The sequence below is a fragment of the Myotis nattereri genome (assembly GCF_964212035.1).
Source record: "Myotis nattereri genome assembly, chromosome: 7".
In the NCBI taxonomy this organism is placed as follows: domain Eukaryota; kingdom Metazoa; phylum Chordata; class Mammalia; order Chiroptera; family Vespertilionidae; genus Myotis; species Myotis nattereri.
Window position 1 is genome coordinate 30,403,485 of NC_138082.1, and position 25,983 is coordinate 30,429,467.

Sequence of the window (25,983 nt, forward strand, 5' to 3'; positions counted from 1 at the left end):
CTTTTTTAGTCTCACTTCCTGTAAGTTCACTATTGGTGTAAAGAAATGCCATGGATTTCTTGGCATTAATTTTGTATCCTGCCACGTTGCCGAATTCATTTATTAAAACTCATAATTTTTTGATGGAGTCTTTAGGGTTCTCTATGTACAGTATCATGTCATCTGCAAATAAGGACAGTTTTACTTCTTCTTTTCCAATTTGGATGCCTTTATTTCTTCTTCTTGTCTGATTGCAATGGCTAATACTTCCAGTACTATCTTGAACAGGAGTGGTGAGAGGGGGCATCCCTATCTTGTTACTGTTTTTAGGGGGAATGGTTTTAGGTTTTGCCCATTGATTATGATGTTGGCTGTGGGTTTGTCATATATGGCTTTTATTATGTTGAGGTATGATACTTCTATTCCTACCTTGCTGAGAGTTTTTATCAAGAAAGGGTGTTGAATTTTGTCAAAAGCTTTTTCTGCATCAATTGATATGATTATGTGTTTTTTTTTCTCTCAGTTTGTTTATGTAATGTATTACATTTATTGATTTGTGGATATTGTACCATCCTTGCATCCCTGGGATAATTCCTACTTGGTCATGGTGTATGATCTTGCTGATGTACTGCTGGATCCGATTTGCTAAGATTTTGTTGAGGATTTTGGCATCTATGTTCATGAGGGATATTGGCCTGTAATTCTCTTTCATTGTGTTGTCTTTATCTGGTTTTGGTATTAGGGTGATGCTGGCTTCATAGAATGAGCTTGAAAGTGTTCCTTCTCCTTAAATTTTTTGGAATAGTCTGAGGAGGACAGGTTTTAGTTCTTCCTTGAATGTTTGGTAAAACACCCCTCTGAAGCCGTCTGGCCCCGGGCTTTTGTTTGCTGGAAGCTTTTTGATTACTGCTCCAATTTCCTCCATAGTTATTGTCCTATTGAGACTTTTAGCTTCTTCCTGATTAAGTTTTGGAAGGTTGTATTTTTCTAGGAATATGTCCATTTCCTCCAGGTTGTCTAGTTTGTTGTAGTTGTTCATAGTATTTTCCAACAATCCTTTGTATTTCTGTGGGGTTTGTTGTTATTTCTCCTCTTTCATTTCTGATTTTGTTTATTTGGGTCCTTTCTCTTTGCTTCTTGTTGAGCCTGGCTAGAGGTTTGTCAATCTTGTTTATCCTTTCAAAGAACCAGCTCTTGAGGAGAAAACCAAGATGGCAGCATAGGTAAACACCTGAGATTGCTGCCTCGCACAACCACTTCAAAAATACAACTAAAAGACGGAATGGACATCATCCAGAACCACAGGAAGGCTGGCTGAGTGGAATTTCTATCAGTAGAAGGAAAGAGAAAAGTATACCGAGACTCAGAGGAGGCTCAGTGCGGTAGTAAAACACAAAGGTGCGGAGGTGCATGCGGAGAGGGCTGGCGGCTGAGGACACTATTATCTTTTTCAATTGGGAGGGAGTTTTAGGCTCTGAGCTCCAGTTCCAGGCCAGTCTATGGGGACCCAGACTCATACAGGGAGAAACTGGACTTCTAGCATCAGTCGGAACTCAAGGGCAACTTTCTCTCGGCGGCGCTCACAACGATTTCAGGGCCTGTGAGGACAGGACTGAGAGCAGCCATACTGCTCGCTCCACCCGCCCTGTTAATCCCCTGGAACCCCGCCCCACCCAAGCCTTACATGGAGGCTTTTGCATATGAAAGGCCCGGCCCTTTGTAATCTGAAAATTACTTAACAAACTGCAGCTGCCCAAGGCCCCAGGGCAACTTGCATTGCTTTACAGCTGGCTTCTGCTGGGTAGCCTCAGCAGAGGCTAGATTAGCACCTCCTTAGATCCAAAAGCCAGTGTACCCAGTGGTCAGAGTGGGGCCATACAATTACAACTCCTAATATCCATAAGGGACACACTCAGGGGGCAGACTCAATCAGCACCAAAGCCCCACTGAAGCAAGTCTTGCCTCATAAGGGTGTCTCCAGCACAGAAGTTGTCCCACTGCAGACACAGCTGATTCTCACAGCCAATTGACTGGAGGTCAATTCCTCCCAATGATACCAACAACAATCAAGGCTTAACTACAACAAGACTGTGCACAAAGCCCACAAAGGGGTGCACCAAGAGTGTCCACCTCAGGTGATTGGGGAGGCTGAGCAACTGGGCCCTGTAGGACACCTAGCACAGAAAGCCACTCTATCAACACAGGGAAGTAGCCAAAATGTGGAGACAAAGAAACAGGACACAAATGACAGAAATGGAGGAAAGCAAACTACTGGATGTAGAGTTCAAAACCACACTTTAAAGGTTTTTCAAGAATTTTCTAGAAACCGTTGATAAATTTAATGAGACCCTCAAGAAATCTAGTGAAACCCTTGAGGTTATGACAAAGGACCAACTAGAAATTGAGCATACACTGACGGAAATAAAGAATATTATACAGAGCTCCAGCAGCAGACTAGAGGATCGCAAGAATCAAGTCAAAGATTTGAAATACGAAGAAGCAAAAAACACCCAACCAGAAAAGCAAAATGAAAAAAGAATCCAAAAATACGAAGATAGTGTAAGGAGCCTCTGGGACAGCTTCAAGCATACCAACATCAGAATTATAGGGGTGCCAGAAGATGAGAGAGAGCAAGATATTGAAAACCTGTTTGAAGAAATAATGACAGAAAACTTCCCCTACCTGGTCAAAGAAATAGACTTACAGGTCCAGGAAGTGCTGAGAACCCCAAACAAAAGGAATCCAAACAGGACTACACCAAGACACATCATAATTAAAATGCCAAGAGCAAAAGACAAAGAGAGAATCTTAAAAGCAGCAAGAGAAAGACAGTCACTTACCTACAAGGGAGTACCCATACAACTGTCAGCTGATTTCTCAACAGAAACCATGCAGGCCAGAAGGGATTGGCAAGAAATATTCAAAGTGATGAATAGCAAGAACCTACAACCAAGGTTACTCTACCCAGCAAAGCTATCATGTAGAATTGAAGGTCAGATAAAGAGCTTCACAGATTAGGGAAAGCTAAAGGGATTCATCACCACTAAACCAGTATTATATGAAATGCTGAAAGGTATCTTTTAAGAAGAGGAAGAATAAAAAAAAGGTAAAGATACAAATTATGAACAACAAATACACATCCATCAACAAGTGAATCTAAAAATCAAGTGAATAAATAATCTGATGATCAGAATAAACTGGTGATTATAATAGAATCAGGGGCATAGAAAGGGAGTGGACTGACTATTCTTGGGGAGGAAAGGGGTGTGGGGGATACAGGAAGAGACTGGACAAAAATTGTGCACCTATGAATGAGGACAGTGGTGGGGGGTGAGGGCTGAGGGTGGGAGGGGAACCAGGTGCACGGGAGCTATGGGGGGAAAAAAGAGGAACAACTGTAATAATCTGAACAATAAAGATTTAATTAATAAAAAAAACAGCTCTTGGTTTTGTTGATCTTTTGTATTGTTTTTTTGGTCTCTATGTCATTTATCTCCGCTCTGATCTTTATTATTTCCTTCCTTCTGCTTACACTTGGCTTTTCTTGTTGCTCTCTTTCTAACTCTTTGAATTGTAGAGTTAGGTAATTTATTCTCATTGTTTCTTGTTTCTTGCAGTAGGCTTGTAGCGCAATGAACTTCCCTCTCAAGACTGCTTCTCTGTGTCCCGTAGGTTTTGGATTGTTGTGTTTTCATTGTCATTTGTTGCCATGATGTTTTTTATTTCTTCTTTGATCTCTCTGGTAATCCAGTCATTGTTTAATAGCGTGCTATTTAGTCTCCATGTGTTTGATTTTTTTGGATTGTTTTTATTGTAGTTGATTTCCAGTTTTATGCCATTGTGGTCTGAGAAGATGCTTTTATGATTTCAATCTTCTTGAATTTGAAGAGACTTTGCCTGTGACCCAATATATAGTCTATCTTTGAAAATGACCCATGTGCGCTTGAGAAAAATGTATATTTTGTGTCTTTGGGGTGAAATGTTCTGAAGATGTCAATTAATTCCATCTGATCTAGTGTGTCATTTAGGATTGATGTTTCTTTGCTGATTTTTTGTTTAGAGGATTTGTCCAATGGTGATAATGGTGTGTTAAAGTCCCCTGCTATGATTGTGTTGCTGTCAATCTCTCCCTTGATCTCCTCCAGAAGATTTCTTATGTATTTGGGTGCTCCTATATTGGGTGCGTATATGTTTACCAGAGTTATTTCTTCTTGTTGGATTGCTCCCTTTAGTATTATGAAGTGCCCTTCCTTATCTCTTTTTATATCCTTCACTTTGAGATCTAATTTGTCAGATATAAGTATTGCTACCCTGGCTTTTTTTCCGCTTTCATTCGCCTGAAAAACCTTTTTCCATCCCTTCACCATCAGTCTGTGTGAATCTTTTTTTCTGAGGTGGGTTTCCTGTAGACAGCAGATATATGGGTCATGTTTTCTTATCCACTCAGTTACCATATGTCTTTTGATTGGGGCATTTAATCCATTAACATTTAAAGTTATTATTGATAGATACTTGTTTGTCACCATTTTTATTCTTTACCCCTGTGTTCCTTCTTCGTTTACTATTTTTTTCTTTTTACAGTAGACCCTTTAGCATTTCTTGCATTGCTGGTTTGGTGGTAATAAACTACCGCAGTCCTTTTTTGTCTGTGAAGCTCCTGATTTGACCCTCAATTTTGATTGATAGCCTTGCTGGGTAAAGTATTCTTGGATTCAGACCCTTCATTTGCATGAAATAGAAGAGGGGAAGAGACTACTTATATGGGAAGAAAGCTCCAATAGCACCGCCACTAATCCCAACCAATTCCAGCAAAAGATCCCTGGAGATGAATCCAAACTAAAAACAACCAGTAATATCAAGCGAGGCAAGGGAAAACAGAAGCACAAAAATAACTGGAGGGGGGAAAAAACAACAGGAAATAAAAAGAAAAAGCAAAACAATCTCACAAAGAAGCATAAAAACCCCAATATACTCAACAATCAAGCAAACATAACAAAACGACAGAGAGAAGAAAAAAAAATTTGGATAGTGAAGAAAGATAAGAGAGAGGTGTATATGGATTTAGAGCAGGGGATTAGAAATTAGATATATAAGTAGGGTGAAGTTTAGATAGTGGGTAAAAAGAAGGAATAGGGAAAATCTAAAGCAGGAATGTGGTAAGAGAAACAGGACAACAAAAGGGGAAAAATGAGGAAGAGAGTTTTGGTTTCAGGGTAAAGGTGAGATATAGAGAAATGATGCTAAAGGAACGATGAAAATAGAATGGGGAACACTAATCACAAAACAAAATAAAGAGAAAATAAAATGACATTTTAAAAAATGGTAAAATGGTAGTAGTAATAATACTGGTAAAAAATAAAAAATGTAGTAATTAAAAAGGTAAAATCAGATGATGAAAAAAGAAAAAAAATAGTTTCTTAATTAAAAGGTGAAAAAAGAATTAAAAATAAAAATGTCCAGTAGTGAAGGCGCTTCAGGTCCTCTACTCTTCTTTCTGGGATGCCTTAGTCCTGCCCGGTATTCAGGAGAGTGTTGAATTTCCCTGCGATACACTGTTCCTCCATGTTGTAAACCACCCTCCTGATTTTAGGGTAGGCCGTATTTGTTTCCCAGACTGCCTTTATTTGTATTTACAGAAGAGTCAGTTCATGGGTCAGCCCCTGGGTGGCAGTGTTTCTGGATTGACCTCCGAGGCTATAAGTCCTCTCTATCCAGCAGTTGGGTTTATTTTCCCTATTGCACTTAAAACTGGTTTGGTAAAATGGTATAAAGAGATAACATCCCTAGAAAGACAGTCAATTAAGGGAAATGGGATGAGCCAAGAGGAAAGTGAAGTAAAATGAGAATGAAAAAGAGGTGGGATGAGGGTGGGGATTGGAGGTAGACTGAGGATGGAGGTAGGAGATAAAGTAAGGGTGGGGGGAAGAAGTGTGCTGCAGGATAGGCAAAGCTGATCTCTGTGCATGAATTTCACTACCTTCTGGGTAGGACTTGGAGCAACCTGCAGGTTGCACATTTGGGTACAGACCAGGGAGACCTGAGTTAACTTAGATTCTCATTATGGGGTTTTCTGTCCCTGGGCTCCTTGGCCCCATCCTGAGATACTAAGGGGTTTTTCTCTCTGTGCAGTCATCATCAGTGATGAAGATGAGTCTCCCAAAGCCTCTACCTCAGAACAAAGAAGGAGGCCTGGTAAGGAGGTGGGAGCTCAAGGTTGGGGCTGCAGGAACCTCAATTAAGTGCTACTGTTTCCTGAGGCATCAGTTCTGATTTATTCTGTACCACGGATCCAGTTTATCCTGCAATCCCATTCTCTGCATTCATTTTACCTTGACCTTTTTGGGAAATGCAGGAAGATAAGAAAGAGTTAGATATATATAATTATTAAATATACATATACATTTTTTGAGGATGACATCTATTGATGGGTCCTAATAGTCAACATATGTACTCTAAATTGATTGTACAGTAGAAATAAGCTAGCACTAACTAGTTATTATGACTATAAAGTGCTGGATTTCTACAGTAATTTCTAGAGAGAAGAGAAACCTCATATTTCTTAATTGGACAGTCATGTTGTCATCTGATTACAAACTTTGAATTATGTCTGAAGGCAATTCATCCAGCTCTCTAGTGTTAGCAGAAATACATACTTCAAGTAAAGTATTCTGAAACCCACAGTGTTGTTTTTTAGAGTTTTTCAGCAACTCGTGATATATAGAGTGATTTTTCAAAGGACCTTTGCAAATAGTGTCTTAGTTTTTCCTTTATAACAGCCTTGAGGATTAAGCAGGAAGGACACTATTATCCTTGTTTCTGAATGAGAAAATGCAATCACATAAACCTTTCGGGGTCATCTACAAAGCCTCATGAAAATTAAGGGAAAGACAAGGCTACTGGATTCTGTGTTATTTCCTTTGTAAATTAGAGCTCAAAATGGTTAACAAAATGTTGTTTCCTCAATCCCATGAGCAGCACAACTGGTCACAAACTACAGAGATTTAGTGCACAGACTGGTGGTTGGTTTTCCCTTCCTACTTTCTCAGAGAGTATTTAGGAAAACACACTAGGAAAAGATATAAGAACAAATAAAAATGTTACCTAGTCTTGATATTACAAATGATCAGTATTTCAAGTAATATGTTCATTCCACTGATCACTGGATCTATCAAAGTAAAATGTAAATGTACTTCAGTTTTCAGAGAGTATGCGTTCTAACTTATGTGTTAGTGTAAGCAAACTGCTCTAAAAGGCCATTTCGATGTAGGTCTACGTCTCAGACACAAGAGAACATTATTTCTCAGCCTTGTAAACAGTTCAAGTTGGTATACAGGAGGCTCTTTACCTTTAGCACAAGATTTCCAAGCTCTCCCCACAAAGAAACAACAGATAAAGGAAGTGTGAAATAACAAGAGAAGGGGTAAGAGGCAGGAGAGAGGTGTAGGAAAGTAAGGTTCAAACAGAGCAGAGGGGCTCTTTTCTAGTGACTTGTCTCTGTTCTAAGGACAAGGAATGGAGCATCACTAACCTACAAGGCAGGTGACATAGAGGGACAGACCAGGTGGGCCCATGTGTAGGCCATGGTATACATGGGTTTTCAAGATTTTTCAAGTTGTATTAGAGCAGTGGTTGACAAACTCAGAAGTTTACCACAAATCTATAATAATAAAAGCATAATATGCTAATTAGACCAGATGACCTTCTGGATGAAGCCCGGGTCCCAGGTGCCAGAGGGAAGCTGGTGCTGGCAGCTGGGGGAAGAAAGGCCTACTCTTGTACAAATTTCATGCATCGGACCTCTAGTATGGTAATAAATTTCATGACTGACAGACCTGCAATGCAGAAAGATCAGAGGAAACTGACAAATGAAATAGTGGTCAATAGTGAAGTCAGTGTCAAAAGAGCAGGCATTTGGGGTTGATAAAAGTAGTAATTTATATGACTAAGCTGAACGTTAATGAAGAAAATGTAAAGACAAAGATTGCAATTATAAAAACAGCAAAAATATCAAGATAAGACAGAGAAGGAAGCAAAGAAGAACAAAAGAGAAGTGACAGTGAAAAGATGATTACTTCAACAGTGAAACCATATCCAGAGGCAGAAGCATAGAAAATAGATGGGAATGAGATATATAGAGGGTGTAATCAATGGAGAGGAATTAGATGAGGCACAAAAAGAACTGTAGAGAAAGAGTTAAAATAAGAGAGAGAAATGGTAGAGAAGATGGGGGCAGTGGGAAAGGAAGAGAAGGGAGAGATGGAGAAATCGTGGGATCTGAGATGACCCTAAGACAAAAGCAATGTCTGCACAAGGGGTGGTTCACACCAGCAGTGAGTTTTCAGAGCAAAGTGTCCCCAGCTACCCAAATGGTCTGTGTAACTCACCCAGACTACTAGAGATGTCACCAGGCATTTCACCCATTCTTATGGCTTTAATCACCATCCACAACCTAATGGTTCCTATACATCTCTAGTCCAGCCCTGTCTTCTAAGCTTCTAAACTCATTCATCCAACTGTCAGCAAGACCTCTGGTCAAGGTCTTAAAGGCCTTAGCCTTCTCCTCTTAGATGTCTTTCCATTTGAAACTCAACTCTTCTAAAACTGAGCACATAATCTTTTCCCTTCAAACCAACACCTGCTCCCAGTGTTCTCCAGCTCTAAAACACACTATTAATTTACCAGTTCTTTCAAGTTCATATTCTCAGAATCATCAATATAGCCCTCTGTAACCTAACTTTATTAATTCTTCCTTTTAAATGTCTCCAGGCTGTCCATGCATCTCCATCACCAAAGCTATCACTTTAATCAATGTCTGTTATCACTTCTCACTGGAACTAGAGTGAAAGGCTCCTGCTTGTCCTCCTGCTTTTAATTTTGTTCACAACAAATGTATTCTAAGTTGTTTAGCTAAATTGGTCTTTCAAAAATGCAAATATGTCCATGCTGCTCTCCTACATAAAATCCATTGTCCTTCACTTTCCTTTAGGATTAAGTTAAATTTCCTTTGTGTGGCCACCAAAGCCTCATACCTGGAGGCTCCTGCCTCTTTCTCCATTGTTATCATTGCCACTAACTTTCCCACTTCATGTTCAAACATCCCTAAGCTCCTCTTGATTACTTGCATTCACTAAATGTAGACCTTTGCACATCCACATGGGGCTATTGTCTTGGTCCCTTTCCTCCACAATCTGACTAACGCCTGCTTCCATGATACATACTCTGGAAGGGGTCCGTTATCTCAAACTAAACTAGTTCTTCCTGCTGTACCCTCCCCTCTTTCCAGAGTAATCTGTGTGATCTGTGTTCTAACATTCTTCAACTTTCAATATATTCACTTCTTTATGTTTCAATGTCATGGTTGCTCTTAAGTTGACAAGCACTGACACTTCAGTAGTCGTATGTCCTGCATTGTTATCAGTGTCCATCTCAGCACCTGGCACAAAACAGAAGCTTAACAAATGTGTTGAGTGAATGAAAATAATTGTTTACTCTCTGTATTCCAATTTTGGAAATTTGTCTGGCCAAGGTTATTTTATTAGAGTATCTAAATCAAATGTTTACAAAAACTATTTTAATAATTTAATTTTATATATATATATATGTGTGTGTGTGTGTGTGTGTGTGTGTGTGTGTGTGTAGACATATAAATGTAATCATATTTCTGGAAAAAGAATAACATCACATAAAAATAAATACAAGTATTTGTAAAAAATGTCATTAAGGAACGGATGGGAGAAGCACATAAAAAAATGGAAAGCCAAAGATGCAGATTTGGGGCAAAGAAAATAGAAGAAAAAAAAGATTGAAAGGAAGGGACAGAGATAATGAGGAACAACAATAGACAAAGGGATTTGAGAGGTAGAGCCATTCTTTGATGTATGGGGAAAGGAGGATGATTGAAGGCCAGGGGCGCAAATTAAAATTGCAAATTAAAGATTTTTACAAATCATAACATAGGAGCAGAGCTCCAAGGACTTGGAAATCAGAAGTGTTCCTGTGTCGTGTGTTCACCAAGTGTTGTGCCAAGAGGCCAAGAAGCAAGGTCTGAATGTAGCCAAGCATCTGACATGATGGGTAAGGCCACCCAAGGATCTTGGGGTGGAGGTGATTCAGCAGATACTACAGACCCTTGGTATGTCAGTGGTAGGTGATCAGGGCTCAAGGACAACATAAGGTATCTTACCAGCAGGGAGAAGGTCAGAAGGTGAGAGTCACAGGACCCAGGCTGCAGGATGTCAGGAGTCTGAAATCAGAATACCTGTTTCCTGCTGCCCTTGACTCTGAGGACACTTTGATAAGGAAGGGGTCCAATCCATGTTAGAATCTCATTCTCTACATTTGCTTGACTTGACCATTTTGAGAACAGCAGGAAGGCAGCAGATCATGATCACAAAATGGGTCCGTTGATTTTACATGGATTGATATACTAGAAATACACTGATAAAAAAAAAAAAAAACAATGTCTGGTGTACTATATTAGTGTATCAATACCAAAGTGTTGAATTTATATAGTTACTTCCACCCTGATTCATGGAGCAAAGAAAGCCAAGCGTTCCGTTGGTAGATAATAGTGTCACTTGGTCACAACCTTGAAAAAAACCCCTCAAAAGACACATAAATGGCCCTGCTACTTGTCAGGAAAAAGACCTCAGATAACTATTCTTAAGACCAACATATAGTTTTAAAGGCTGCCCTCCAGCATGCCATTGATTTATTTAGTGATTTCTCATTAACTTTTGCAAGTAAGATCTTATTTAATCTTCATTAAGAAATCCAAAGCCTGCCCAGCTGGAATGGCTGGTTAAGCATTGACCAATGAACCATGAGGTCCCCAGTTCTATCACAAGTCCAACTGCAGGCTTGATCCTCAGTCTAGGGGCGTGCAGGAGGCAGCCGATCAATGTCTCTCCCTCGTCAATGCTTCTATCTCTCTGTCCTTCTCCCTTCCTCTCTCTCTAAAATCAATACAAACACTTTTTTAATCTAAAGCCTGAACATGATAACTTTGCTAACTATCCATTTCATAAATGAGGAAACTGATTCATATAAGTAGTGGAGAGGTTTTTTTCCAAAGTCTCAGGAAATCAAGACTTTAGATTTTAATTTGTATGTTTAATTCATTTAGATACTCAGAGATCCTTATAAACTCAAGCTTTCCACAATGTGAATTGTCATAAGATTTGTAACTTTTTTGTAGATTTGTAATTTTTATTTATAAATTACAGTTCTCTGACCACCACCTGTTACTTTCTAGATACTGTGGATATTGGAAGCAGTTCTATTTTGGAAAAACACAGTGGAAAAAGAAGTAGGAATGAATAAGAATTTACTTGATTTTTATGTTACAAATTAACTGGTTTTTAATGCAAACATTTATTATCATTATTTTCTACTAGAGGCCTGGTGCATGAAAATTCATGCACTGGAGGGGGTGTCCCTCAGCCCGGCCTGCCCCCTCTCACTGTCCGGGAGCCCTCAGTGGCAGGAGGCAACCCGGTGTTCAGGGGAAGGCGACGCCCCATCACACCTCTGCTGTTGCCACTGCCAGCAGTACAAGCCTCAGCCAGCCCTGGTTACCTGAGCCTTGGGCAGCCCTGGGCAGCCAGGCAGCCACCATCTGAGGCTTGCCTGCACCTGGGGCAAGCCCTGGGTAGCTGGGAGGGTTAGGGGACTGGAGGACCCAGAAGGCAGGTGCACGGCGCAGGCCCAGCCTTGCTGCCCCCATGGGGCTGAGAGGACTTGGCGCCGCCATCTTGTGGCTGTGGGTGCCACCATCTTTGAGGCCAGGGCAGTCAGTTAGCATATTCCCTCCTTATTGGCTGTGGGCGCCACCATCTTTGAGGGCAGGGCAGTCAATTAGCATATTCCCTCCTTATTGGCTTTGGGCACTGCCATCTTTGCAATGCCATGAGGGTCAATTAGCATATCCCTTCTTTATTAGATAGGATACCTTTCATAAGGAAAAAAAAAAATGCCTTTTAAAGTAACTACTTTTTTTCAAAATGCTCATGTCTTCATGTTGGTTTTTATTCTGATTTTGAAGTATATGTGGTTTATAAAAATTGGTGTGTATCTTTCCAAAATTTCTCTGTGCAAGTATTAGTACCTTTTCATTTACCTATTAGTAGTATTTACCTAAATAGGTTAATTTATGGATACCTCTCCTTTTCCTGCTTTTTAAAATTAATATGTAATACATAGGCAATCAAAATATTTAATATTTTAATAGCTATAAAAAGTCTTATTTAAGTGCTTTAACATGCAATATTTTCATTTTTAGTGCGGATGAGCATTTTTGTTTTTAGTCATTTGTTTTACTTCTTCGTAGACTCTTTGTCATGGAATGTTATGTCAGTGCTTTCTGTTATGTTGTTTGTCTTCTAACTATGCTGAATGAATACAAAAATTCTTATATAATATATATTAAACATTCATCATAAATGTTCCTGGTATGTTGACCCACTTGTTTTTGTTTTTTATTTAAATATAATCTTGCCTGAGAGAAGTTATAAATTTGTAGGCAGTCAAATTTCTCATATTTTTCTTTTTAATACTATCATATTTACAACAGCCATATCTAGCTTAAGATTTTACAAATGTTATTCTATATTTAATTCTAGGATATTTGAAACATTTGATCATTTTTCATGTATGAATCTATAATCCCTGAGTTTTGCTTCTTTGGGATATGTGAGATGGGAATCATTAAATATTCCCTCCACTATTACATCATGGTTTGAATCACCTCTTTGATCACACAGTGCCTTTACTTATCTATCTGCTAGTTTTTGTGCCTCAATTGAAGGATTTACAGAAAAGAAAATTGATCCAGAGGTCCCACCATCTTGATGACTTACTAGGAGTGAATTTTTTTAAATATATTTTTATTGATTTCAGGCATGAAGGGAGAGGGCGAGGGAGATAGAAACATCAATGATGAGAGAGATTCATTGACTGGCTACATTCTGCATGCCCCGCACTGGGGATCGAGCCCACAACCGGGGCATGTGCCCTTGACTGGAATCAAACCCAGGATCTTTCAGTCTGCAGGCCAACACTCTATCCACTGAGCAAAACCAGCTAGGGCAAAAATATATGTTTTTTTAAAAAATAATATTTTATTAGTAAAATATGCTACCCATTATCTGGGCCTTCAGAGAGTCATAATGTTTTTGCTGGTGGAGGGTGTTGCCTCAGTGTTGGTGGCTGCTAACTGATTAGGATGGTGGTTGCAGAAGGCGGGAATGACTGTAGCAATTTAAAAAAATAAGACAACCATGAAATTATTGAGTCTTCCTTTTATAAATTATTTCTCTATAGGATATGATGTTGTCTGGTGCCATTTTACCCACAGTAGAACTTCCTTCAAAATTAGATTCAATCTTCTCACACTTCGCCACTGTCTTATCAACTAATTTCTTTTACTATTGAAACCTTTTATTGTACTTCAAAAATTTTCACAGCTTCTTCCCCAGGAGTAGATTCCATCTCAAGGAACCACTTTATTTGCTCATCCATAAGTAGCAGTTACTCATCTGTTAAAGATTTATCATGAGCCCTCACCGGGTTGGTTCAGTGGATAGAGCGTTGGACTGTGGATTAAAGGGTCCCGGGTTGGATTCCAGTCAAGGGCACATACCTTGGTTGTAGGTTCCCCAGCCCTGGTTGGTGTGTGTGCAGGAGGCAACCAATCAATGTGTCTCACTCACATCAATGTTTCTTCTCTGTCTCTCACTCTCCCTTCCACTCTCTCTCTCAAAAAAAAAAAAAAATCAATAACCTCAAGTGAGGATTAACAACAACAACAACAAAAATTATCATGAGATTGCAGCAATTCAGTTACATCTTCAGATTCCACTTCTATTTCTAGTTCTCTTGCTATTTCCACCACATCTGCAATTAGTTCCTTCACTGAAGTCTTGAACCCCTCAAAGTCATCCATGATGGTTGGAGTCAACTTCTTCCAAATTCCCTGCTACTGTTGATATTTTGATCTCTTCCCATGAATCAAGAATATTCTTAATGGCATCTACAATGCTGAATCCTTTCCAGATTTACTTTTCTATAGCTGCCATAGATGATTATTTCATCAGAGGAATAACTATCTATGGCAGCTATAGTCTTATGAAATGTATTTCTTAAATAACAAAACTTGGAAGTCAAAATTACTCCTTAATCCATGGGCTGCAAAATAGATATTGTCTTAGGCATGAAAGCAACATTAATGTCATTGTATACCTCCATCAGAGCTCTTGGGTGACCAAGTGCCTTATTGATGAACAGTAATATTTTCAAGGGAATTTTTTTTCTGAGCAGTAGGCCTCAATGGTAGGCTTAGAATATTCAGTAAACCATGTTGTAACCAAATATGCTGTCATCCAGGCTATTTTGTTGCATTTATAGAGCACAGGCAGAGTAGGTTTAGCATAATTCTTAAGGGTCCTGGTGTTTTTAGGATGGTAAATGAGCACTGGCTTCAGCTTAAAGTTACAGTTGCACTAGTCCCTCACAGGAGAGTCAGCCTATCCTTTGATCCTTTGAAGCCAGACACTGACTTCTCTTCTCTAGCTATGAAACTGCTACATGAAATCTTATTTCAATATAGAGCTATTTTTTCTATATTGAAAAATCTGTTGTTTAGGGTTGTCACCTTCATTCATTATCTTAGCTTAGATCTTCTGGATAACTTCCTGCAGCTTCTTCATCAGCACTTGCTTCACTTTGCACTGCTATGTTATGGAGATGGCTTCTTTCCTTAAATCTCATGAACTAACCACTGCTAACTTTCAAGGCAAGCCTCTGAAGTCCAGGATGTACACTTTGCTGGTGATGTCTGCGATCTGTTGTTCCTTGATCTCCTTGACATTCCCTTTTATTTGCTGTCAGCTTCTTCCTGATTTCAGCTGCTCTTACATTTTCCTTATTGTGAATAAGAAAACCTCATATGACTATGCAAAAGCATACTGTAAACAACTGGTACTGTGTAAAGGTAGGTTGTTTTTGTTGCTATTATTGTTTTCAGTGTGATGGCAACTAATATGGTATATTGGTACCTGGAGATTTAGCCCCCCAAATTTGAGTGAAGACAAAATAGCCCTAACCAGTTTGGCAGAGCACCAGCCCGTGGACTGAAGGATCTTGGGTTCACTTCCAGTCAAGGGCATGTACCTTGGTTGCAGGCTCCATACCCAGTCAGGGCTAATGCAGGAAGCAACCTATCAATGTGTCTCTCTCGCATCAATGTTTCTCTCTCTTTGTCTCTCCCCTCCCTTCCACTCTATCCAAAAACCAATGGAAAAGTATCTTCCGGTGAGGATTAACAACAACAACAACAAAAAATAGACAAAAATAAAATATTTGAAGGTTACTGACATATAAAGCTTGTAAATCTCTATTTATAATTCTAAATGATTATTTTATTTTCTGTTTAAAGGAAAAAAGAGAAGGCACAAAAGTAAAAAAACCAGTCCCCAAAAAGGTAAGAACAAATGTGAGGATTCACACCTGTGAGCTTACTACAGACCTAGTCTTCCTGCCAGATCCTATCTTTGCCATAGCCCCGAGTTAGCCGATGGGCTTAATAGCTAATTGATTATTTAGAGTACAGATTGAAATGTTGTAACAAAGAGACCCCAAAATACAGTGGCCTAAATCACATAATTTGTTTCTCTTTCATCAAACAGGTAGGAAGAACCTGCCTATTTCTTCTATTTCTTCTATATATATATATTATGTTCCTATATATATATATACACACACACACTAGAGGCCCAGTGCACAAAAATTTGTGCTCTTGGGGGAGTTCCTCAGCCCAGACTATGCCCTCTTGCAGTCTGGGACCCCTCGGAGGATGTCCACCTGCTGGTTTATGCCCGCTCCCTGGGGGAATGGGCCCAAGCTGGCAGTCAGACATCCCTCTGGCAGCTGGCAGCCCTCAGGGGATGTCCACTTGCCAGCGGGGAGCAGGCCTAAGTGCAGTCGAACATCCTTAGTGCTGCTGAGGAGGCAGGAGAGGCTCCCACCACCACTGCTGTACTGGCAACCGTCAGCCTGGTTTGTGGCTGAGCAGAGCTCCCCCTGTGGGAGCGCACTGTCCATCAGGGGGCAGCTTTTGCATTGAGCATCTTCCCCCTGGTGGTCAGTGTGTGTCATAGTGACCATTCATTCCCAGTCGTTCTGCTGTTAGGGTCAGTTTGCATATTACCCTTTTATTATATAGGATAGAGGCCTGGTGCATGGGTGGGGGCCGACAGGTTTGCCCTGATGGGTGTCCTGGATCAGGGTGGGGGTCTCGTTGGGGTGCCTAGCCAGCATGGGTGAGGAGCTGATGGGTGTTTTCAGGCTGGTCACACCCCCTTCAGGGTGGTTGTTCCCACTGGGGTGCCTGGTCAGACTGGGTGAGGGGCTGATGGCTGTTTGCAGGCTGGTCAAGCCCCCCCCCCCATTGGGACCCTCACCCCATAGAGGTTTGGCCAGCCTGGGTGAGGGACTGATGGCTGTTTTCAGGCTGGCCTCACCCCCTTGAGGGTGAGATGGGGGTTCCCACTGGGGTGCCTGGCCAGTCTGTGTGAGGGGCTGAGGGCCGTTTTCAGGCTGGCCAAGGCCCCCCCCCCCCCACCCCGGCGACAGAAGTTCCCAGCCTCTCCTTTTTTTCTTTTTCTTTTTTTATTCTGGGATTTATTTACCTTCTATAATTGAAACTTTGTTGCTTTGAGTGGAGCTCAGAGCCGGACCATGGCAGGCGGGAAGCTTGGCTTCCTCCATCACTGGAGCATTCAATCCTCCTGCTCGCTCTAGCTCCGTGGCTGCCGGCCGCCATCTTGGTTGGGTTAATTTGCATATAGTCACTCAGATTGGCTGGTGGGCATGGCTTAAGGCATAGTGAAGGTACGGTCAATTTGTATGTTTGTCTTTTATTAGTATATATATATATATATATATATATATATATATATATTCATGTATGGCACATACTAAGCATGTGTTAACTGTTAGCTCTCATTATTATTATTCTCAGTGTTCCTTGAGATGCAAATTAAACTCTGTCTTAAGTCTTTTTTTAATTAATGTGGGTATAAATAAATTAGGATTAATGTGAGGGTAAAGAAAATGAAATCTAGAGAACCAAGATGGCAGCATAAGGTACAGACCTGTGCGTGCTGCCTCCCACAACAACATCGAGACTACCAACTATAAAACAAACAGTTATCATTCAGAACCATGGGAAAGCTGGCCCAGTGGAAGCTCTACAACTGGAAGGAATGAAAGAAGAGCATTGAGACTGAGTAGGTTGTGCAGAGGCTCCAAGAATGAAGGTACAGAGTCACGCGCCAAGTGGCCTGAAACTGGATGCACGGTTTTTTTCAATCAGAAGGGGCTGCAGACTCTCGAGTCCACTGAGTTTGTTTGGGGAAGAATTCTGAGGTCCCAGACCCCTATGGGGAGAGGTGGGACGGCCTTGCAACGAGCAGTAGAGTGAGAGTGGCTGTCTCGCAGAGCTGCCCGCCGGCGCTCAGGGACGCAAGGACCTGGAGTCACGGAGAGGCGAGGAGTCGTGGAGACGCCATTGCCCTTGGCCCTGCCCTGGTGATTTGCCAAGAACAGAGGTGTGGAGTCACAGGCAAGGCTGGCTGCAACTGAATGCGTGGGTTTTTTTTCATTCAGAAGGGGATGCAGACTCTCAAATCCACTGAGCTTGTTTGGGGCGGGATCCTGAGGTCCCAGATCCCTATGGGGAGAGGTGAGACAGCCTTGCAATGGGCCAGAGAGCAAGAATGGCTGTCTCGTGGAGCTGCTCGCTGGCACTCGGGGACGCGAGACTCTGAGTTGTGGAGAGGCGAGGAGTCGTGGAGGCGCCATTGCCCCTTGCTCTGCCCTGGTGATTCCCGGGGACCCCGCCCTAGTCAATTTACATCCCCACCCAAGCTGTGCTAGTGGCAGAAAGACAACCACTGGCACTTTTGCAGCCCAGCCCAGAAGAATACAGATTTCAACTCCTCACGTACATAAGGGCCACACTCAAGAAGCAGAATCAGGTTTGGAGGAAGCTGAAGCAGGACCTTGCTGGGCTGGCATCATGGAACTGCTGTACCAGCAAACGCACAGGCAGGTCCACCAGATCCAGTCTCACATGGGACACTGGGAGATGGCAGACAGGCAGTCTGTGCCCTTGGTAGAAAACGAAATCCAAGCAAGCATACCAGATATTCAGCCACAAGGAACGCCTGGAGATTTTGTCCAGCAAGGAGCCGCGCAACAAAGAACAGAATGCCAAACTTTGTGTTGCTGAGACAGCCCCCGTGAGGCCGAGGCGGCCCCCGTAGGGTCGAGGTGGCCCCCGTAGGGTCAAGGTGGCCCCCATGGGGCTGGGACGGCCCCCGTGAGGCTGAGGCAGCCCCGGTGAGGTTGAGACAGCCCCGGTGAGGTTGAAATCGGCCCTGGTGAGGTGGAAACAGGACCGGTGAAGCTGAAACAGTCCTGGTGAGGCTGAGACGGACCCAGTGAGGCTGAGACAGCCCCAGTGAGGTTGAAATGGCCCTGGTGAGGTTGACTCAGCCCCGGTGAGGTTGAATCGGCCCCGATGAGGCTGAAACGGCCCCCATGAGGTTGAAACGGCCCCGGTGAGGTTGAAACGGCCCATGTGAGGATGAGACGACCCCAGTGAGTCTGGGATGGACCCGGTGAGGCTGAGACCACCCCAGTGAGGCTGAGACAGCCCCAGTGAGGTTGAATAGGCCCCAGTGAGGGCGAGACAGCACCGATGAGGTTGAGACAGCCCTGGTGAGGTCGAGATGGCCCCAGTGAGGTCAAAACGGCCCCAGTGAGGTTGAAACGGCCCCAGAGAGGTTGAAACGGCCCCAGTGAGGCTGAGACAACCCCGGTGAGGTTGAATCGGCCCCGGTAAAGTCAAGACGGCACCAGTGAGGTCGAGATGGCCCCAGTGAGGTTGTGACTGCCCTGGTGAGGTCAAAACGGCCCCAGTGAGGTTGAGACAACCCCAGTGAGGCTGAGATGGACCCGGTGAGGCTGATACCACCCCAGTGAGGCTGAGACAGCTCCAGTGAGGTTGAATCAGCGCTGGTGAGGTCGAGACGGCACCAGTGAGGTCGAGATGGCCCTGGTGAGGTCGAGATGGCCCCAGTGAGGTCAACACAGCCCCAGTGAGGTTGAAATGGCCCTGGGGAGGTTGAAATCAGCCCCAGTGAGGTTGAAATGGGCCCGGTGAGGATGAAACGGCCCGGTGAGGCTGAGACAACCCCAGTGAGGTTGACTCGACCCCAGTGAAGTCAAGACAGCCCCGGTGAGGTCGAGACTGCCCCGGTGAGGTCGAAACAGCCCCGATGAGGCTGAAACAGCCCCGGTGAGGTTGAAACGGCCTCAGTGAGGTTGAAAGGGCCCCGGTGAGGCTGAGATGACCCCGGTGAGGTCGAGACAGCCCCAGTGAGGTTGAGATGGCCCTGGTGAGGTCGAAACGGCCCCGGTGAGGTTGAGATGGCCCCAGTAGGGTTGCGACAGCCCCGGTGGGGTTGCAACAGCCCTGGTAAGGTTGAAACGGCCCCAATGAGGTTGAAACGGCCCATGTGAGGTTGAGACGGCCCCTGTAAGGCTGAGACAGCTCCAGTGAGACTGGGATGGCCCCGGTGAGGTTGAGACAGCCCCAGGTGAGGTTCAGACGGCTGCGGTGAGGTTGAATCAGCCCCGGTGAGGTCAAGATGGCCCCGGTGAGGTCAAAACGGTCCCGGTGAGGTTGAATAGGACTGGTGAGGCTGAAACAGCCCTGTTGAGGTTGAGACAACCCTGGTGAGCTTGCAACAGCCCCAGTAAGCTTGCAACAGCCCCGGTGAGCTTGCAACTGCCCCAGTGAGGTTGAAACAACCCCGGTGAGGTTGAAACGGCCCCTGTGAGGCTGAGGCGACCCCTGTGAGGCTGAGGCGGCCCCTGTGAGGCTGAAATGACCCTTGTGAGACTGAGACGGCCCCTGGGAAGCAGAGAAAAATACCACATGAACTCACTCATTTATGGATAATAAGGACCATTATAGACTGATGAACAAAAATGAATACAGAGGCAAAGCAGAATTGAGCAGACTGTCAAACTACAGTGGGAACCCTCGGGAGGGTTGGGGGGGGGGGGTAGGAGATCAACCAAAGGACTTATATGCATGCATATCAGAATAACTAATGGACACAAGACACTGGGGGGTGGGGGGAGCCGGGGGAATGTCAAGGGGGTGGGGGGAGGAGACATGTGTAATACCCTTTGTAAAAATAAAATAAAATAACATAAATAAAATAAAATAAATTTAAAAAGAAAATGAAATCTAAAATTAAACTTGCTTAAACACATAAGGCTTGGTAAATATAAGGCTATGGGTTATATATTTTTCTTTATATGTTGGGCTCTTGAAAAGTTACAGTAAAATGGAATGTTTAAAAGCACTGTTATATACAATGTGACTTATCACAGTATCTGTTTCTATTTTTTTATTTTTTCAGTAAGAAGCAGAGGCAGAGATAGAATGCAGTCTCTGAATAACAGAGTCCCAAGGAAAAGAAGCAAACCAAAAGGTAAAATTTTTAAAAGATGGATACATTTTCAATTACAAAACATCTAAATTCTCATGCTATATTCTTTGCTTTAAGTAACAAACCTATTTCCCTAATCACTTTATGTAATTATACTAACTGTTGACGAATAGATCAGATTTAGTCAATTCCAAAATTCATCAGGGATTGAAAGATAACACTGCAAACAAGTAACTTGGTAATGAATTCACAAACAGAACCCAGGGCCCAGGGGCAATGGTAGGGCCAGCTCTGCTGAACTGCTAACATTCTGGATGGAAATACAGCTGGGTTGTTTTTCTAAAACACTACTATTTGCAATGCAATTTTATAAACAAGAGACATTTGTGTTATTCCCCGCCCCCCCCCCCCCAGGAACAAAAGCAGTCAACACCAGGCCTTTGAAAAGAAGCAGAAAAAGAGGTAAAAAGAAGTGATTCATACACTTTTAGTAATTAAGCATGTAAATTTTTTAAATTAAATCTTTATTGTTCAGATTATTACAGTTGTTCCTCTTCCCCCCCACCCCCCCTTAGCTCCCCTCCACCAGGTTCCAACCCCACCCTCTGCCCTGGCCCCCCAGCCCCCACTGTCCACATCCATAGATGTACAATTTTTGTCCAGTCTCTTCCCGCACCCCCACACCCTTTTCCCCCCTGAGAATAGTCAGTCCACTCCCTTTCTATGCCCTTGATTCTATTATATTCACCAATTTATTTTGCTCATCAGATATTTTACTTACTTGATTTTTAGATTCACTTGTTGATAGATGTATATTTGTTGTTCATAATTTGTATCTTTACCTTTTTCTTCTTCTTCCTCTTCATAAAGGATACCTTTCAGCATTTCATATAATACTAGTTTGGTGGTGATGGACTCCTTTAGCCTTTTCATATCTGTGAAGCTCTTTATCTGACCTTCAATTCTGAATGATAGCTTTGCTGGATAAAGTAATCTTGGTTGTAGGTTCTTAGTATTCATCACTTTGAATATTTCTTGTCACTCCCTTCTGGCCTGCATAGTTTCTGTTGAGAAATCAGCTGACAGTTGTATAGGTGCTCAGTTGTAGGTGACTGACTGTTTTTCTCTTGCTGCTTTTAAGATTCTCTCTTTGTCTTTTGCTCTTGGCATTTTAATTATGATATGTCTTGGTGTGGTCCTCTTTGGATTCCTTTTGTTTGGGGTTCTCTGCACTTCCTGGACTTGTAAGACTATTTCTTTCACCAGGTAGGGGAAGTTTTCTGTCATTATTTCTTCAAACAGGTTTTCAATATCTTGCTCTCTCTCTTCTTCTGGCACCCCTATAATTTAGATGTTGGTATGCTTGAAGCTGTCCCAGAGGCTACTTACACTATCTTCATATATTTGGATTCTTTTTTCTTTTTGTTTTTCCAGTTGGGTGTTTTTTTGCTTCTTCGTATTTCAAATCTTTGACTTGATCCTTGCGATCCTCTAGTCTGCTGCTGGAGCTCTGTATAATATTCTTTATTTCAGTCAGTGTATGCTTAATTTCTAGTTGGTCCTTTGTCATAACCTCAAGGGTTTCACTAGATTTCTTGAAGGTCTCATTAAATTTATCAACGGTTTCTAGAAAATTCTTGAAAAACCTTTAAAGTGTGGTTTTGAACTCTATATCCAGTAGTTTGCTTTCCTCCATTTCTGTCATTTGTGACCTGTTTCTTTGTCTCCACATTTTGGCTACTTCCCTGTGTTGATAGAGTGGCTTTCTGTGCTAGGTGTCCTATAGGGCCCAGTTGCTCAGCCTCCCCAGTCACCTGAGGTGGACATTCTTGGTGCACCCCTTTGTGGGCTTTGTGCACAGTATTGTTGTAGTTAAGCCTTGATTGTTGTTGATATCATTGGGAGGAATTGACCTCCTGTCCAATTGGCTGTGAGAATCAGCTGTGTCTGCAGTGGGAGAACTTCTGTGCTGGAGATACCCTTCTGGGGCAAGACTTGTTTCAGTGAGGCTTTGGTACTCATTGAGTCTGCCCCCTGAGTGTGTCCCTTATGGATATGAGAAGTTGTAATCTGGATGGTCCCACTCTGACCACTGGGTACACAGGCTCTTGGATCTCTAAGGAGGTGCTAATTTAGCCTCTGCCTGAGGCTACCCAGCAGGAGCTACTGAGAGATCTGCAGATTCCTCTTCTTTGTTTGAGGTTTGGAGGTGCCCAGATGAGGCCCAGCTGTGAAGCAATGCAAGCTGCTGTGGGGCCTTTGGCCTTCTTTTGGAATTTCTGGGTCTCTCTGACCTAGCTGCAGTTTGTTAGGTAATTTTCAGATTGCAAAGGGCCAAGCCTTTCTTATGCAAAAGCTTCTGACCACAGCTTGGGTGGGGCGAGATCTCAGGGGATCAATAGGGCGGAGCCAGAAGCTATGGCTTCTCCTCAGTCCTACCCTAAGAGGCCCCGGGTCTCAGTGTCCCATGGTAATCGCTGCAAGCACCTCTGAGAGAAAGCCACTCTCAAGTTCCGACCAATGCCAAAGAGTCCAGTTTCTCCATGTATGAGTCTGGGTCCCCAGAGACTCGCCCAGAACTGGAGTTCAGAGCAGTCAGGAGCTTGAGAGTCCTTCCTGATTGAAAAAGACAATCATGTCCTCAGTTGCCAGCCTTTTCCACATGCACCTCCATACCTCTGCACTTTACTTTTGCACCTCCTCTGAGTCTAAGTGTGCTTTTCTCTTTCCTTATAGTTGTAGAATTTCCACTCAGCCAGCCTTCCTGTGGTTCTGGATGATGTCCATTTTGTCTTTTAGTTGTATTTTTGAAGTGGTTGTGCAAGGCAGCAATTTCCGGTGTTTACCTATGCTGCCATCTTGGGTTTTTTCCTCAAGGATCTAAATTTTTATTTCATACTCTGTTTTCTGAGTGACCAATCAATTTCTTAATTGGCTTATAGAGCCAGTAACAAACGTCAGGGTAGTCATCTGCCTTGGCAATTTCAACAATACAACAGGTTGCTCATAACACCCACTTTATTGATGTTGATCAGTTAACCTATGAGAGAGCACAAGCCTTGGTGGCCCTAGGGAAGGCTCCCTTCACTACACTGAAAAATTTTAAGGAAAAAATATGAAGTGTGTGACTAACATGCTATTTAGTTGACCCTTCTCTTGATCAAATAGAGACCCATCGGTTGCCCACCAAGGGGGGCCCTTACTGGTAATACAAGACTTATGTCCTAATTTCTAACATTTCTTTTATTATGTAATTTCTGCTTGTCATTTCTTCTTTTTGCCTCAATTTCCTCCTCTGGAAATGGGTGCGTGGCAGATGAACTCAACTAACTGGTCCCCTAGGCCCTCTCCAGCTCTAAAAGAACTGACTCTGAAAGGACCAGGGACAACCTACCCTCCCCACCCCAGACAGAAACCCTCATGTATATCTTTCATGGATCTCCCTCAATGTTGGCCAGAAGGGCAGGAGTAGGTGCTGCTGCTATAAAGTTCATTTTAAGACTTTCAGCCTGGCTGATGTGGCTCAGTGGTTGAGCGTCAACCCATAAACCAGAGGTCATGGTTAGGTTCCCAGCCAGGGTACATGCCCAGGTTGTGAGCTCAATCCTCAGTGGTGAACATGCAGGAGGCAGCCTATCAATATCAATGATTCTCTTTCATCAGTGATGTTCCTCGCTCTCCCTCTTCCCTTCTTTTCTGAAATCAATAAAAATATATTTTTAAAAGACTTTCAACCCCTACTACAGCAGAATCAGAGCCAGTGCCCCACCCCAAGGATGTACAGAGGCCCTTCCTGGGCAATCTGCAGTTTCTTCTAGGAGCACCCTGCCCTGATTCACAGAGTGAAATCCATACAGAAAGTTCACATGAAGGAGAAGTGAAACAAGGCAGAGAGCAAGGAGGGAAGGCAGGCGCTGTTCCTGCTAAGTTCCCCACTGTCATCCTGTTCTCTGTTCCCCCAGTGGGGCCTCAGATGGGGAGACAACTAAAAGATGAGGGGTTTTCTTTCCATCCACATAATTCAAAGCAATAATATGGCTAGAAATCTTTCTTAAAAACAGGAGAAAAATCATTGTGCAATAGGTAGTTGTGGCCAACAAGCTTGGGAATTCAGGTCCTTCACATGAGGCTATTATGCAGGATTCCAGAAAACAGAAGTGGAGGATGACATTATCATTGTGTGTCTAACCTGCCATAAAAGAAAAACGTTGTTCATGGGTAAAATCCCACCACTACATTTTGATTTATAAAAGAAGGCTCTCAAGATGGGTGAGAAGAAAGAGGGCACAGTTAGAAGAAAGTGGAATGAAAATAATAATAATAAAAATAATAATAATGCTTCCTTGCAGGTCCAAGAATTCCCAGAGATAAACATAAGAACTTTAAACGCTCTATACTTCCTGTGACCTGTGGTCCAGCAAAGGGGATGTTATATAAACAGAAAATGAAGCAAGGTAAGTTTCCTGGTCTTCTACACTTTTCAACTGGAAACTATCCATGTGGATCTTATATTGTTCAGGGGCTAGACTCCTGTGTCAGGGTCTCCGAGACCATCCAGCGCTTGGTGCTTTACTAAGAGGACTCACAGGACTCAGCATATAGTCTAACTCATTGCTACGGTTTATCAAGCTGACACAAAGCAAAATCAGCAAAGGCAAAAGCACATGGGACAAAGCCCGAAGGCAACAGGTGCCAGTTTCCGAAGGCCCTCTCCCAGTGGAGTCACACAGGACACGTTTAATTCTCCAGCAGCAACTCATAACAACACATGTGAGATGTTGTCTATCAGGGAAGCTGCCCTGGCCCTAGGAGTCACGGGGTTTTTACCAGGAGTTAGCCACATAGGTACACTTTACCTCGCATCTGCCAAAATTCCAGACGTCCAGAAAGAAAGCAAGTGTTCAGCACATGCCCCATGGGAACGGTGGGACCCCTCCCAAAATCCAGGCTCTCAGATGCCAGCCAAGGATCAGCCTTGGAAGCAGACATTTCTAAAGGTAGTTGTCTCAGGTTTGCTCTCTTAGGTCTTTCCTGCACAGCATCTCAAATAGACTTGAGGAAAGATGACATTTCCTCACTTTTAAAATTCATAAACATTAGCCTACCAGGCCATCTCTCCTTTCCCCCAAGGAAAAGGTCCCTATAATGCCCATCCAGCGCCCAACCCAAGAACAAGTGCTTCAATATCAGGGTAGAAATGTACACATTTGAGAAATACAACAACAACTTCACAGTCCCATTACCTGCAACACCTGTGCCACCTTATGCCAGCGAGGAACACAGGTTTTAGAATCAGGATACCTGTCTTCGAGTTTCAGCTATATCAAGAGTGTCTGTTGCAACTGGACCAAGCCATTCTTCTCTTTCATCCTAAACTTCCTCCTCTACAAAATGGGAATAGTAATAAAACTTGCTTCACCATATTATAATGAGGGGAAAAATGGAATAACAGATATAAAATAACTTGCAAATTATAATT

General features: G+C 42.8%; 1 protein-coding gene across 1 annotated transcript in view; it reads left to right on the top strand.

Annotated features, from left to right (window-relative positions):
* LOC308522700 (nuclear body protein SP140-like protein) overlaps positions 1 to 25,983 on the top strand; it is a 68,473-nt gene that overhangs the window by 28,876 nt on the left and 13,614 nt on the right. Inside the window, exons 8-14 of the mRNA XM_081096232.1 lie at positions 6,109 to 6,171; positions 9,937 to 10,053; positions 11,234 to 11,287; positions 15,413 to 15,457; positions 20,475 to 20,546; positions 20,919 to 20,966; positions 24,854 to 24,958. Coding sequence (XP_080952358.1) covers positions 6,109 to 6,171; positions 9,937 to 10,053; positions 11,234 to 11,287; positions 15,413 to 15,457; positions 20,475 to 20,546; positions 20,919 to 20,966; positions 24,854 to 24,958 — 504 coding nt within the window. The remainder of the gene's footprint in view (positions 1 to 6,108; positions 6,172 to 9,936; positions 10,054 to 11,233; positions 11,288 to 15,412; positions 15,458 to 20,474; positions 20,547 to 20,918; positions 20,967 to 24,853; positions 24,959 to 25,983) is intronic.